This window comes from Adiantum capillus-veneris, chromosome 18 (assembly GCF_014529385.1).
Source record: "Adiantum capillus-veneris isolate H3 chromosome 18, ASM1452938v2, whole genome shotgun sequence".
NCBI classification, from domain to species: domain Eukaryota; kingdom Viridiplantae; phylum Streptophyta; class Polypodiopsida; order Polypodiales; family Pteridaceae; genus Adiantum; species Adiantum capillus-veneris.
The window spans coordinates 71,219,367-71,233,991 of record NC_140948.1 but is presented as its reverse complement, the minus strand read 5'-3'; the positions used below and the strand labels follow the sequence as shown (position 1 = coordinate 71,233,991).

The 14,625-nt window shown below is 44.4% G+C and overlaps 1 protein-coding gene across 2 annotated transcripts in view; it reads left to right on the top strand.

Moving 5' to 3' along the window:
- The window catches only part of LOC147435854 (copper-transporting ATPase PAA2, chloroplastic), a 91,870-nt gene that overhangs the window by 40,490 nt on the left and 36,755 nt on the right, over nucleotides 1-14,625 (top strand). For both annotated transcript variants that reach the window (XM_086488767.1, XM_086488766.1), the window contains exons 3-12: nucleotides 4,216-4,313; nucleotides 4,432-4,485; nucleotides 4,569-4,655; nucleotides 4,754-4,921; nucleotides 5,008-5,118; nucleotides 5,406-5,474; nucleotides 5,834-5,943; nucleotides 6,029-6,134; nucleotides 6,223-6,289; nucleotides 14,069-14,148. In XM_086488767.1, coding sequence (XP_086344893.1) covers nucleotides 4,216-4,313; nucleotides 4,432-4,485; nucleotides 4,569-4,655; nucleotides 4,754-4,921; nucleotides 5,008-5,118; nucleotides 5,406-5,474; nucleotides 5,834-5,943; nucleotides 6,029-6,134; nucleotides 6,223-6,289; nucleotides 14,069-14,148 — 950 coding nt within the window. The remainder of the gene's footprint in view (nucleotides 1-4,215; nucleotides 4,314-4,431; nucleotides 4,486-4,568; nucleotides 4,656-4,753; nucleotides 4,922-5,007; nucleotides 5,119-5,405; nucleotides 5,475-5,833; nucleotides 5,944-6,028; nucleotides 6,135-6,222; nucleotides 6,290-14,068; nucleotides 14,149-14,625) is intronic.

The window sequence follows — 14,625 nt, the reverse complement described above, 5'->3', positions numbered from 1 at the left end:
TTGTTGGTTTTTGAGCATTATGAGCAGGTCTTGAAGAAGAATCAAGCAAAGGCAAATGAGAAGGTAAAGGACAAGGACATCAAGAAGGGTGACATGGTGCTTCGTTACAATAGTAAGCTTGATAGCACTTTTCAAAAGAAATTTCAAATCAAGTGGCAAGGTCCTTTCTTGGTCTTAAATAGGTTTCCAAATGGCACATATCAGCTTGCTGACTTGGATGGTATCCCTCATAAAGCACGTGTGAATGGCTACAGGTTGAAGAAGTATATTGCAAGGTTGATGATTGTGATTGAGGATGAGCCTTCTTTTAAAGAATTTACTGATCGTGTGGCTAATGATGAAGATGAAGTGAAGACTCTCTCATGTGGTTTACAGGATCTCTTTTGTGTTGCTGATCATGAATGATCTAGCAGGCTGGGGTGTGGCAAACTATGTTGGGCGCATTTCTGACACTCCGTTTTTTGTAAATTTGTACATATGGACATGACGCCCGATGTCAAAAGGGCGTGTGGGCTTTCTTTTTGTGGGTTTTTAGCTTGCTTTAGCAAGCACATGTACATGCACTGCAAGTCGCTAGTCTAGTGACAGTTGTCGGGCTACTGTAAGTGCCCGTGAGTGAGTTTTTTGAAGTGAGCCTTGTATATAACTTAAACTTATGTACAAACTTAGAAAAGTTCAGCCAAACATAAAAAATTTGCAGGTTTTAGCTCGTTATGTCTCCTTGGTGCTCTTGGATACAGTTTTTTGCCCCGACTAGTCTGCTCTACGTGTAGTTGTGTTGGGACAGCTTTCTGTTCGCGTCAATTTTGCTCATGGAGGCATATAGAATCAATTTTGGTCATCTTCAGCTTTCTCACCAGTTTTTTCAATCTTTTTTTTCAAGCTTTAAAGTGTCCCAATTGGAGTTGTGCTCTTCAGGTTACGAGTAGTTCTCTGCAGGGTTATGGCTATGGCAACCTAGTGGCAAATTGTGTGTATACAGATTCGGAGGGCATGTATCTATGAATTGTGGAATTGATGTTGAAGTTATGTGTTTGTGATGTTTGATTGTGAAAGGAGAGGCTCTGGTCTTCATCTGCATTGGTCGGCGTGTGCTGTAAATCCGTGCTTTGACAAGGTTTTGCTCCTATGTTACATAGTCTCTTGGGTGGCCGACGGCTAGTAAATTCCCAAGGGTCTACTCCTATTGGACTTGTGGTGTTTCAAAAGGATTTTGCAAAGCTTTTGGTGTCTTGTAGTTCTCTTTCAACGCTCTTGGGTGACATCACTAGAGAGGTGTTTCAGTTTTCTTGTTTCCCAACACCGTGTACTGCAACAATCAATGAGAGACCGCACGGACCACCACCAAATGGTGTCCTGGTAGGAGGTAACTTCATCCTTTGTGAAACACACAAGCCAAGAGGCTGTTGCTGTCCACCCAAAAACGCTACTGTGAGGTATGAAAACGCTGCTGTCCAGCGATCTTCAGCGTGCTCGTGCGCTCCCGGTAGGATTCGGAGCGGTGCAAAGGGTCTGGGGCGGGTGGGGAATCAATGCCACAACACCAGGTGGGCTGAAAACAGAGAAAACAGCAGTAGTTAATGGCTGAAATTCGACGGAAATGGAGAGGATACGGGCTGGCAAGGCACCGGATGCCAAGTTGGTGTGTCGAAAGGCAAGATTGGGGGCAGGAAGCCCAACGCTCCCCTCCGTGCAGCAAACGATGCCTTGCTGTCCAAAAACGCAGATCTGGCTGAAAATGCAGATGGAGCAGAGGGGTTTTCCGGTGACGGGAAGTCCCAAAAAGGGTAGCACTGGCAGCCAAAAGCAAAAACACCAAGTGTCGAGACAAAAAACGCAGGTGGAGAAGGCCCTCGTGATAAAAACTCTCCAAGTTCCATCGCTTGCCTGGCTTTTGCAAAACATTGGCAGATCTGCAGAAACGTTGGCTGATCTGATCTTCGGGAGGAGAACCTCATGCTGATGGTGAAGCGCTGGTCCCATGGAGAGCCTGAAGCTGCTGATACCATGTGAGAGCCTGGAGAGAGAGAGAGAGAGAGAGAGAGAGAGAGAGAGAGAGAGAGAGAGAGAACACAAAACACTGGTGTAGCGATCAGCCCCCCATGACTACTGGAGCAACAGACCAATACAATGATCAGATGATAATGAATTGTGTACCCCTGGCCCCATATATATGAGTGCCCAAGGTGGGCGCCCAACTCAAGTGGGCGGCCGGCCCCAAACTCGACCGGCCGGACAAGGTACAACCTATGCTATGGGTGGCCAGCTTGGAGGCACTAGCCGTACAAGGAAGTGCCCTAGACCTGTGTGGAGCAACAGAGTGGTGTAAATCTAACACCATTTAGCTTATAAAGCTGATTGACAAATAAAACTATCCATTGATGGCTATTTTGTTGGTTTAAACGTGGCCTTTTCCCCGGATCAACCATGACATAAATGTGTCATTGCCACGATTAGTTTTGGCTTACTGACTATCAAGTCCATAGAAACGCTTTTCCATGAGTTCCAATGGATGTAGTGAGCCAATTTTTTAAAGGTGGTGGCGTATTTACTTAACACTCATTGCACTTTTCACATAGCTTTCTATGTACAGGCGCATTCTCAGCCAATAGAAGTATTTTTTGACCAACGCCAAAGTTCTTTGAATTGAATGCCTAGGTGCTCACTGCCAGGAACATCATGACTTATGAACAAAATCCTTTGTCGAATTTTCTTGACAAATTTATCCATTAGTGGTCCAAGCAGACGGTCTCACTCTGAGCTCTTCAGTGCGACTCACTAGGAATATATAAAAATGCGTTTAAATTTCAGATAGACAAGGTGTTAACTTTAGGAAAACGGCTGAGCGCATTAGCAACTCGATTGTTCGACCCTTTCATATATCAATTGCTAAGTCAAACTCTTGTTTAAGTCCAATCCATTCGGCGTCTGACATGCTCTTGATCACGGATATCGCGCAATGAAATTCGATAGTGCAGCTACAAAAGTAGTGCCATAAAGATAAGGCTGACTCTTTCTCAAGGATGTTTCTTTCTCATAGATTGGATAACATATTTTAGGTCTGAAATCTTCTCGCTATTGATTGTAATAAGAGTTGTGCCAGGACATCCATCCCGATAAAGCGTTGATCCAGTAGCATAGTTGCTAGTTTTCATCTTTACAACGAATGGCTTGCTAACTTAGAGGGACTCTCGGTCACCCACTTGTGCAAAGGCTTGTTTTTAGGAGTGTTTTTGATGTAGTGGTGACAATGAGTTATCTGAGTAGTCACATAGTGAGGCACTCTTGTTCTGATTGTTTGCTGCTTGTGTGGATTGATCTTTGTGATTGTTTTGTGCGAGGAAATTGACACGTAACCCCTGTTTTAAGAGATTTGTGAGGTCATGGAGCGGGTCTGGGTGAGGATTGCATTCCGTACTTTGAATATCATACTCTCTCATACAGTTCCTGTTTTGATTTGGGCTAGATTCTAGAAGAATGCTAGCTGATATGCATTGGGGAGACTGCTAGCAGATGTGGAGCATGATCCAATTTATCCAATTTTGGAGCTCAGCTATTTTATTGTGTTACCACCTCTTTTAAATATTGAGGGATTGTAGAGAATGTAGGTTTCTTATTGGATGCTGGATGACATTCAAGAGGTACTGTTACTGAGTTTTTGGATGAGACTGAGGGTGGGGGGATTGCCTTCCATGCCTTGTATTTTAGGCTTATATCTGGCCAAGCTGGGGATGTTAGGACTCGGGAGAGTGTGCTGAATGTCATGTTTAAGAGATGCCCAAACTCTATTTTTGGGCACACAAGACTAGACAGTTGGTATGGAGAGGAGCTAGGAAACAAGACAGTGGAAGCAGTTTGTTGGCTACATGTGGGCTGCCATACTTATTGCCTTTTACAGACAGGGTGAGACAAAAGATTATTGGCATCTTTCTTTTGTTTAGCTCCAAAAGTGCAAAAGTAGCAGGTTTACTCCTGCTTTTAGTGTTTATACTTTCGATTCATTTGGTAAGGTAATGTATCTTTGTCTTTTAGACTCGTCTTCTTAATTGATGAGTTGGCGTCAATTTATGGACGACGTGTAGATGTGTTTTTGGGCTATTAAGTAGCAAGGTTTCTCTTTTAATCAACATGATTGTGGTAGGTTTTCAATGGGTCACTGCTGGTTGCTACTTGACTTGTTTCTTGGGACTAATTCAGTGCTTGTTTTCTGTTTAGATATATTAATTGATGGATACAATGCTTTTTGGAAGAGGTCCCCCAATATGAATACTCTCGTTGGCTTTGGTGCAACTGCAGCGTTTACAATTAGTGCTGTACGTTGAGAGCCTGGACTGTACTTAAGCATCCTAGGTGCTTGCGTTTGCTTGCATACATACACTACATTGGCTATGAACTCTTTGTTTAAAAAAATTATGACCTGTTTGTTTACAGGTTTCCTTGGCAAATCCTGATCTTCGTTGGGATGCTTCCTTTTTTGATGAACCGGTATAATTTTCTTGCTATCAAGAAGTAAGAGGTCTGTGATAGCTATGGCTTTGAAATTTACTTTTTCACTTGGTTATTCTCAGGTCATGCTCTTGGCATTTGTATTGCTGGGAAGGGCGCTGGAGGAACGTGCTCGACTACAAGCGTCCAGTGACATGCATGATCTTCTGGTAGGAAATTGATGCATTTTAAGTGTTGGTTGACCACCACAACTTGCTGGCTCAGTCTCATGGTTTAAAAGTTTTTTGTGGGCTTTATTGCATGTCAGTCCCTGGTGCCCCCTGAATCCCGTCTGGTGATTGATGAGGATGGTGATGCTTCAAAACAAAGTGGGGACCTCCTTGCCGGCCATGCTTTGTCTGTGAATGTTCCTACAGATCATGTACGGCCTGGAGATTGTGTACTTGTGCTGCCAGGAGAAACTATTCCTGTAGATGTAAGATGGGCAGTTTCATTGTAACTGTTCCTTTATTTAGGAGAATGGAGCTGTCATTTCAGTGACAGGAGATGTGGGTGTGACAGGGTTCTGTTGTGGCAGGCAGGAGTGCAGTAGATGAGTCAATGCTTACAGGTGAGCCAATGCCAGTATCCAAGACAATGGGCACTACTGTATCTGCAGGGACTGTAAATTGGGTAAGCTCCCTTCAAATAGAAATTATTTAATTTACTCTTGAAAATTTAGCATTTTGAGTGTTGATGCTGTTCTTTTGTTTGGGCATGCTGCTTCTATTCAACAGGGTCACCATAAAAAAAATCAATTATTGATTGTTCAATAGTGTATAAAATCAGTGATTTTGATGTAGTATCTTCTCAACTGTAAAGCAAGCTAGTACACTTATCTTTGAGCCTTGGTTTACCATGTTTACTGTATTACGTACCTTAGTTAGTTCAGACTGCTTATTGTTTCCCCCATCATGCAGGAAGGACCAATAAAAATAAAAGCATCTGCAACTGGAGCCGAGTGCGTGGTTTCTGATATTGTCCGAATGGTGAGGCAAGCCTTATGTTTTCTCACTATGAGTTTATGTGTTTTCTACACACACACACGAGGCTTATGTGTTATATGTGTGTGTGTGTGTGTGTGTGTGTGTGCACGCGTGCCACACACACACACACACACACACACACACACACATCTGTGGGAAACGTCAAAGAGTGGGAAAACCCGCAAAAAGGGAAGATTATACAAGTGAGTGAGGCTATGCATCAAGTGTATGCATGCCAAGGTAGAGCTTTACAAAAAGATGGAGAATAACTCCAAATCGTCCAAGGATAATACAAGTAGGCACGATAATGCTGCTTCGAATTGTTTGTATGTGTGTGATAAAAGGGAGTTCATGCAACATAGGTCGAAGAAGCTCAAGCAAGGGAGGCACCGGTGCAAAGGTTGGCGGACTCTATTGCAGGTCCGTTTGCGTACACTATTATGGTAGCTGCTGCAGCAACATTCCTTTTCTGGTGCGTGTTACATTTTTGGGGCCTTTTATTTTCTTTGATGGAGGAACCTGTTCAATACTAATCAGAATTGTTTTGAGTTCTTCAGGAATTTTTTGGGTCATCAATTGTTCCTCAATATTCTGGCAGATGACTTCTCAGACTCAGATGAAAGCATGCTATTTTTAAGCCTTAAGCTTGGCATAGATGTGCTGGTATTTACTTCATTGCCAATTTGATTTGATGTTGTATGAAAGTATGTTTGCCTTTGATGTAGTTTGAGAGGTGGTAATTGGGTGTTAGGTGGTGGCATGCCCATGTGCTCTTGGCCTTGCTACCCCAACTGCAGTTCTTGTTGGGACTTCCATGGGTAAGACTTTTTGGACATCCCTTTTTGAATTTAGGAGGCAATTTTTAAAAATTGAATCCTTTTCTTTAGACATTGTGGTGAAAAGAGTTTTTTTTTTTCTTGGGGGTAGGGGGGTGAGGAACGCCGGGGGGGGGGGGGGGGGGCGTGCGGGCGCGGGAAAAAAAAAACTATGAAATGAGCTGTCAAATTGGTGCTTGAGAGAGAATTTGTCAAAATCCAGTCAGTTATGTCATGAGAGAGTTAAGTTTTGGCAGCAGATTGTGGATTTATTGCCTACCATGGATTCATGGATTGTTCGAGGTGATATCACAATTTTGAGACCTCTAAGAATTGGCATGCAGTTCTACCACCTTCTTTACCATTTATTCCGCTATGTGAGCCGAGATGCTTGGGACAGATTTCTTTTTGTAGTTTCTAAGTGCCTGGTATATCCCATCCCTGACTTGCAGTCCGTAGTCATTGCAGTTTTCGAAGGGTTTCAGGAGGCAGTGAGGTTGCTTGATAGAGCGATTAGATAGATTTTACATTGGCTCCTGGTTATCATCTGGTGGGACAGTTACGATTATTTGATCATGCCCAAGTTTGTTTGCGTTTGGGATTTTTAGACTTCCTCTATGTCTGCTACATGTGTATAATGTGGTACCCAAATAAGATAGAAGACTTCCTCTATGTCTGCTACATGTGTATAAGATAGAAGACACATGCACCCAAAAATTGATATAGAGGGTTTGCTACATGTGTATAATGTGGTATCCAAATAAGATAGAAGACACATGCACCCAAAAATCTTCGCATGTGTATAATGTGGTATCCAAATAAGATAGAAGACACATGCACCCAAAAATCTTCGCACTTCAATTATTGTTGTACATGTTTCTTTCATGGTGTGATTGCATCCACCTTTGTTGGACAAGGCCTTCTACCATAAGGATCACACATATGCCTCACAATTAGCATTTAATGCATTGACTCCAAATACAGACTCTTGCCTTGACAGGGTAAGATTGACTTCTTCCAACCTTGTCAAAATCTTCTCACAATCTTTAATATGGTTTGTAATGAATTTATAGCACCCCCGGGAATCCATAGCTTCATCTTTGTCTTTTTCTTCATATTTCCTTTGATAGGCACATCATCAAGAAATGGCATTGTGGTTTGAGATAAAAAGTCACGTAGAACCTTCTTCATTCCGTTCATCATATGTGAAACTGAATTAGTGATACACATCCTTCAAAGGTGTTTTCATTGTTCACAAATCTCTGCTTACAATAGCTAGCTAAAATTGATGATATTGTGAATAGAGATCTCCCATTGAGCAAATTGCCCTTCTTGCAAATGCCTCTGTGAATTCATCCACAATTGGTTCTGTATCCACATTTCTAATAGTAACCTTGTTTATAGGTTGCATATCTTGTATGAAACACAATGCTCCATTCTTCTTAGCCACAACGAACCACCTATTTGAGTATGTTGCGCAAGAAGGCTCCAAAATACCTATGACTAATCTTCTGATTGAGTAACTCTATTAGCTTTGGCAAAACGTGCTTTTGGGACTTGCATTGGACGTAAATTCCCAGGCACATGAGGGATAGTGAAGATCACCATGGGTGCAACGACACTAGGATCAACACATCCTAATCTCTAAGCGGCTGCCAAGCAAAATCTTTACCATGTCTTGTGTCACCAGGAGGTATACTTTTCGTGTTGCCTTCTTTAAATATGTACTACATATTTTTATTTATTTTATTTTTACTTTTCCCCCGAAACCCTTGGAAAGGTGCAAGTGGAAATTGCATGGGTAGTGTGAATGTCATGTGCACATCTAACCCTATGTGCATGTGGACAAGTTGTAACTCCTATTTCTAGGGTCTAGGACAGCCTAGGAAGTGTTCTGGCATCCTTGTGAGCTTGTACGCAGGACGTGCATGTCTAGGCACTTTAGTGTAGTTGCATACCCTCTGATAGCACAAGAGCACAACCCATGTCTACTAGTGTAGGCATTGGGGAGTGTTCCCATTAGTACCAAGCCTAGGTAAAATTGCATATGACGCACCTCTTATTAGTAATTTTGAAGCTTTTGGGGCTCTGCTTTTAGCATCCCTTGTAACCTTTATAATGAACCCAAGGGGGCTCCCTCTGTAGAGCATTTGGACGCAGAGTTTGAGAGCGAGCACCCGCGGGAGTTGTACTGTGCTCAAAGATTAATATTAAAAGAAATACCGAAAGGGGCGCCAGTCTTTGGGGCAACTCCGCCGGGCTGTGCCACATCAATTGTGAATTTTATGAACTGCTTTGAAGTGAATCTTTGTTGTGTCGCGGTAGAATCTTGACTTGGGAGTGTCCAAGTTTGTTACACAGGTTAACAGACAATCCACTATCATGATCAAATGTGTACAAAGCATGAGAGAGAGAGAGAGAGAGAGAGAGAGAGAGAGAGAGAGAGAGAGAGAGAGAGAGAGAGAGAGAGAGAGAGAGAGAGAGAGAGAGAGAGAGAGAGAGAGAGAGAGATGAAAATGAAATGAAATGTAATATTAACGTCTTCAAAAGGTCAAAATGACCTATGAGACCAAAAGGTTACATGTGGTGAATCTAATACTAGGTCTGGGTACAAAAAGTACAAAGAATTGAAAAGAAAATAGTGGGTAGGGTTGGGGTGAAAGCTGATACAAAGGGAATACAAAGGGTGAGCTGATACAAAGGAGCTCTCTGACAGTCGAGGCATCATATACATATACATCAATATCCGGGACGGCTCCTATGTCGCGTTAGTATAGTATGAAGATGGATGGCATAGCACTTGGACTCTCCTTACATCTTCATCCATCAGTATTGCCAGCTCTGCTATGATGATCAACTGAGGGGCCCCATATCTCCACTCCGTACAGCATGGCCGAAGTGACCAAAGTGTCAAAGAGCCAAAGCTTTGTCCGAGGTTCCTGGAACTGAACCTGCGAACATATCCTCTCAAGTCTCCCCAATGCTGCATAGGCTCTAGTCAATCGCGTATCTGCTGCACGCCTTAGGGAAAATACCGGACCACTGAAAACTGCCCCAAGATAAGTGTATGTATCTACATACTCCACAGTCTCTAGACCATATGTAAAAGTGGGGGCGGACCTCCTTACCCACTGCGCCGTGGTGTTAAACACCATTACCTTGGTCTTACCAAGGTTCACAGACAATCCACTGTCCCGTGCAAATACATGCAATGCATCCAAATGACGCTGCATCCCCTCTGGAGAATCGGAGATAAGCACAATATCATCAGCATATAATAGCAACGGAATCCATGTCGCTGCAAGCTGAGCACCTCTATCACCCTCTGTATGTACGTAATCTGAAAACTCATCTACATATATCCCAAAGAGAGTCGGAGATAGGGGACAACTTTGCTTCACCCCAATGGTGGAGTGAACCATGTCGGACATGCCCTGAGTAGTGCATACCATAGTAATAGGGAATGGCCGTTTTCAGGTCTCCATTCCCCGTTCCCATTCCGAATCCCCGTTCCGTGTTTCAAACGTGAGTACCCGTAACAAGGAATGGCATTTTGTTCGGCGTTTCCGTTCCGCGTTCCCGTTCCGATTTCCTGTTCCTGGTAACTATGGCACTGCATACCTGTCCTACCACTATCCTGTATAAAGCTAAGATCCCCCAGATCAGCTCTGTGGGCACCCCCATGTCTTTCAATTTGCGTATGAGTCTGGCTCGTGGCACTGTATCAAAGGCTTTGCGGAAATCCACAAAGCTACAATATATCCTCTTGCCATGGTGTCTACCCTCCTCAATAATGGCTCTAAGTGTCAAAATCTGGTCAAGAGTGGAGAAACCTCTCTTGAACCCCTGCATGTCCTGTTGCCCGTACCTCTCTCTCTGCCTATCCACTCAACTCATGCTCAAGAATTGATGCATATAGCCTATCCAAAGTGTGACCAACCATGATGGTTCGGTAATTCCCGGGAAGCATAGGATCTCCTGACTTGAAGATAGACACAATAGTGGACATACTTCAAGTCTCAGGGAAACCCTCATACATGGCTCTATTAAACACCATAGGAAGAGGCTCTGCAAGCATATCTCTGGCATGGATAAAGCGCTATGCTACCAGACCATCATGATCTTGTGCTCTTCCTGTCTTCATCTTGTCAATGGATTTCTTTACCCTCTCAGTAGTAAAGAAAGTACATGTTTCTGGGCATGCCTCTGGAGGGTCAGGCAAAGGTGGCTGCCTCGATGCTGTATAGAGAGATGTAGCATATTCCCCCCATGTCTTTGTCCCCCCATGTCTTTGTGGAAGTGATGGCTGGCAGTGGAGAGTGCTCATTGAAAAGCCTCCATGCCTCACTAGAGTCCTGACTTATAAACAACTGATACAGATCACGCTCTAATTGAGATAGGTAAGCCCTCTTCTTTCGTCGTACTAGGCGGCAAAAGATAATTCGTGATTGTCTATGTGTAGTAGTATCAATGAGCACCTCTTTCTGTAATGTGATCTCGTCTCTCTAAACTCTTCAGCATACCAACTATTTTGAGGCATGCTCCCAGATCGTCTGCGTGTAGGCTGGCTGTGGGGATATGCCTCTGATGCTGCATCATGTAGCGTCTCTGTCAGAATCTGGGTGAGCTCATCTAGTGGTCGTCCTGGCTCCCGAGTGCATAGCTGCCTGTATATCTCATCAGTGTACCACGACGCGATCCGTCTCCCTCGTGAAGGTATACCGAGTATGTGTGGAAGCCTCTCCCAATGGAGCTGTGTTGAACTGGAACGATGAGACAAGATAGCATGATCGACTGCTACCCCAACCGGCCTAGTTCCCACCACGAAATCCTGAAAGGAAGGAATGAGTCCTGGCGGAGCCATAACATAATCCACTGTACTAGCGCCATGCCGATGTGGAAAGCATGTAAAACCACCAGCTGTAGGGAATCTCTGTAGGCCATTCAAAATGGCCAATCCATGTACAGTCCCCATATCAATCAAGTATCTGCCATACTCAGTGTGCTCCTCATCCCGTGATAATCTAGACAGGCCCATTTCTGTATCAAGCTCCCGCATCAACTCCTCTGAGGTATCATAGAATACTGTCTGGTGATGGGCAGTCCTAGCATTAAAATCCCCCAAGATAATAATGTCGCCATCTTTGGAAAACTCCCATATATCATCATCTAAAATAGAGAAGGGCGATTGTCCTCTAGGTGATGCATATACTTATGTACTAGGAGGGAAATAGTAAATAGCGATGTAGAGATATCTGCCTGTCTCTGCCTTCAGTCTCACCCACATGTACCTAGCATGCTCATCCCTCCGAGCTATATGTATCAGAGACTGTAGCTCCTCCTTGAATAAGATTGCCACTCCTCCCGAACCTCGTCCTGTGCGCTCTGATCGAGTCTTTTGTCTGCAAGTTGTCTCCCATCTGTATCCGCTCACATGGGGCCTAGACTGCCCCGGGGCCTGATGCGTCTCAGAGTGGAAAATGATGTCTCTCCCTGTGAAGCTATCCTCAAAGGCCCCTACATCAAGGCGCAAAGATCCATTACAATTCCGTGTATCCACTCTGAGTGTGGTCCCACAGTTCTCGTACCGTCATGCGGGGTGCTTCTCCAAAATAACCACTTGTCCATCCCTGTAGAAGGCCACTTTCCCCTTCTTTCGAGCTGTATTATCTCGGGCATAACTTCTTTTATATGAGCAAGCTGTGTGAGTGTGAGGTCATCTCCAAGGAATATGCCCGTTTTCTTTAGTGTAGGACGCTTCTCCAAGAAGTCCTTCTTTACCTCCATGGATGGGAAGCGCATGATTAGAGCTCTTTCTTTTGAAGTCTCCCCATTTCCTTGTGTCTTCTTCCCTACCCTCCATGCCTTTGTACGAGTAGCCTCACTACCCATCATGAGGAGAAGTTCTTTGACTTCCCCTTCCACATCATCTCGGTCTTTTAGACGTGTTATTCGTATGTGCAAAGCTCTAGTCTTCCTTTGTTGCTCTTCTTCTAAAGTCATGTCATGTTGATGATTGTAGGCGTGGGGATAGATGTGGTTTTCTTTCCCTTTCCCTTTCTTAGCGACTTCTATCCATTTCTTGGCCTCATCCGCCTTCTTCTGTGTCTTCATGATTACATCCACCCACAAAGACGTCTTTGCCCCATTCTGTTTCTCTTCCTCTTTGATCATCCGTACTTGTTCCTTGATGACCTTGATTTCCTCTTATCACCGAGGGCTGGAATTCACCTTCCCCTGGTCCATTGCTTGCTCTATCAGCAAGCTCTCGCTTGAGGGCTGAGACCTCTTCTTTGAGTGCTTGTGAATCCGTTTTAAGTGCTTGTATCTCTATGTGCAGGTCCTCTTTCTTCCTCTTTCTCCTTCTTCCATTGTGTGCCTTCGTTGAAGAACATTTGAAGAAGGTTGGTCTTCTCCTTCCACCATCCTTCCATCTCTGCTTTCCATTCCTTCATCTCCCTTTCCACTTGTGTTATCCGCTTGTTTGTAAGCATGAAGGTTGCCTTCGTACGGGACTTACAAACTGGTGAAGCACTCATGACCTCCATCGTAACGGCCCTTGTTGCGTAGGCCCTCAGTTCTGCTTGTGTTTAGTAACACTGTTGAGTACTGATGGGGTTCTGCTGCTCCAATCCGCATTGGCTAAACGCGATGGCGACCTGCTGTGCAAACTGTCCCAGGTTTGCTGCAAAGCCCCGTACACCACTCGCACTGTCCAGCGTGTGCTGCCTGCTCCGCTCAGCACATGCTGCTTGCGCTGCCCCACATGCGCTACCTTGGTTGATAGGAACGAAAAGGACTGGTTTGATTGATCATCTGAACCTCAAACCTTGGTTTCACGCAAGAACCCAATCTCGAGTGCGAACCTTGGCTGTATATGGTGACCCGCCCACCTTTATGAATTGTTGGCAATGCACGAAACCTTTGCGAAGCCTGCTGTCCATGCGAAACTTGTTGTGCTGCTGATTGCACTAACTGCCTGTTTGTTGCCCCATCCAGCTATGCATGACAAGTCCACTTGCAGGCTCTAAGTGCGCCCTACCAGGCCTGCTCGCCAGTGTGTAGAGAGAACTCTTCAATTGGCGCGCAGCAGTAGAAAGCCATGGTGCGAGCAGGGGTGGTGACGCAAGCTGCAGTCTGAGGGCTCAGTAATGATGCGGGCAGCAGGCTGAAGGCTCACAGGTGATACGAGCAGCAAGAAGCCATGCCCACAGGTTATGAGAGAGAGAGAGAGAGAGAGAGAGAGAGAGAGAGAGAGAGAGAGAGAGAGAGAGAGATGAAGAAGAAGAAGAAGAAGAGAATTTTTAATGTCGTAGGAAACTAGAGACCTTGAAGATCTATCCGACGAGGAGAGCTGAACTCAAGACTTGTTATTCAAGAGGGAAATGGCATAACCAATCTACCACACTTGGGTGATAGAAAGGTTATACCATTTTCCTCTTTTTTAGTACCCCCCCCCCCCCCCCCCCCCCGAGAAGAAGAGAATTTTTAACATTGTAGGAAACTATCCCAAGAGACGTTAAAGATCTATCCTACGAGGAGAGAGAGAGAGGCTTGTTTCGGAAAAATTTAAGCAAGCTTTTAAGGACATGGTTTTAGATTCTGCTGAATGTGGAGACATAATCTATGTTTTGGGTTGTTTGAATTACCTTGAGGCATCTCACTAACCTGTAGACTAGGATACTTACAAAGACATTATTATATCTTGGGATTGCCAGTGGTGTTGCATTTGCATTCAGCTCTCCTGGAAATCAATTTCTATGAGGATTTTTCGTATTTCAGGTGCAAAGAGGGGGCTACTCTTACGGGGTGGTGATGTTTTGGAACGACTTGCTGGCATCAAGAAGATAATATTTGATAAGGTAACAAGCAGTTTTGGCTCTGTATAGTGTGTGTGGGTGGGCGGGTGAAGTAGAGGGTCATGTTTGCACCCATGTGTAGTAGTATTCGACAATACTATGCATGATGGACTCGACCTGGTGGTTGTATTGTCTTGCTGATGACTGTTATGAGTTGCGCTTACCTTCAGGGTGAATCAGGGATTTTGTGTGTTCATATAGGTATATATTTGTGCACTACTTTTAGGCATCAGTTACCTATCCAAAGAACTAATATGTGGTGTGTAATTTTCCGCGTACCTCTCTCTGTCCTCAGTTTCCTCTCTCTCTCTCTCTCTCTCTCTCTCTCTCTCTCTCTCTCTCTCTCTCTCTCTCTCTCTCTCTCTGTGTGTGTGTGTGTGTGTGCGCGCGCTTGCTTGCTGAAGGGAGGGCTATGTTATGCAGGCATGTGGCATGACTTTTATCTAAGTTTTCCAGCTGTAGTGTTAAGAGCCGTGTGAC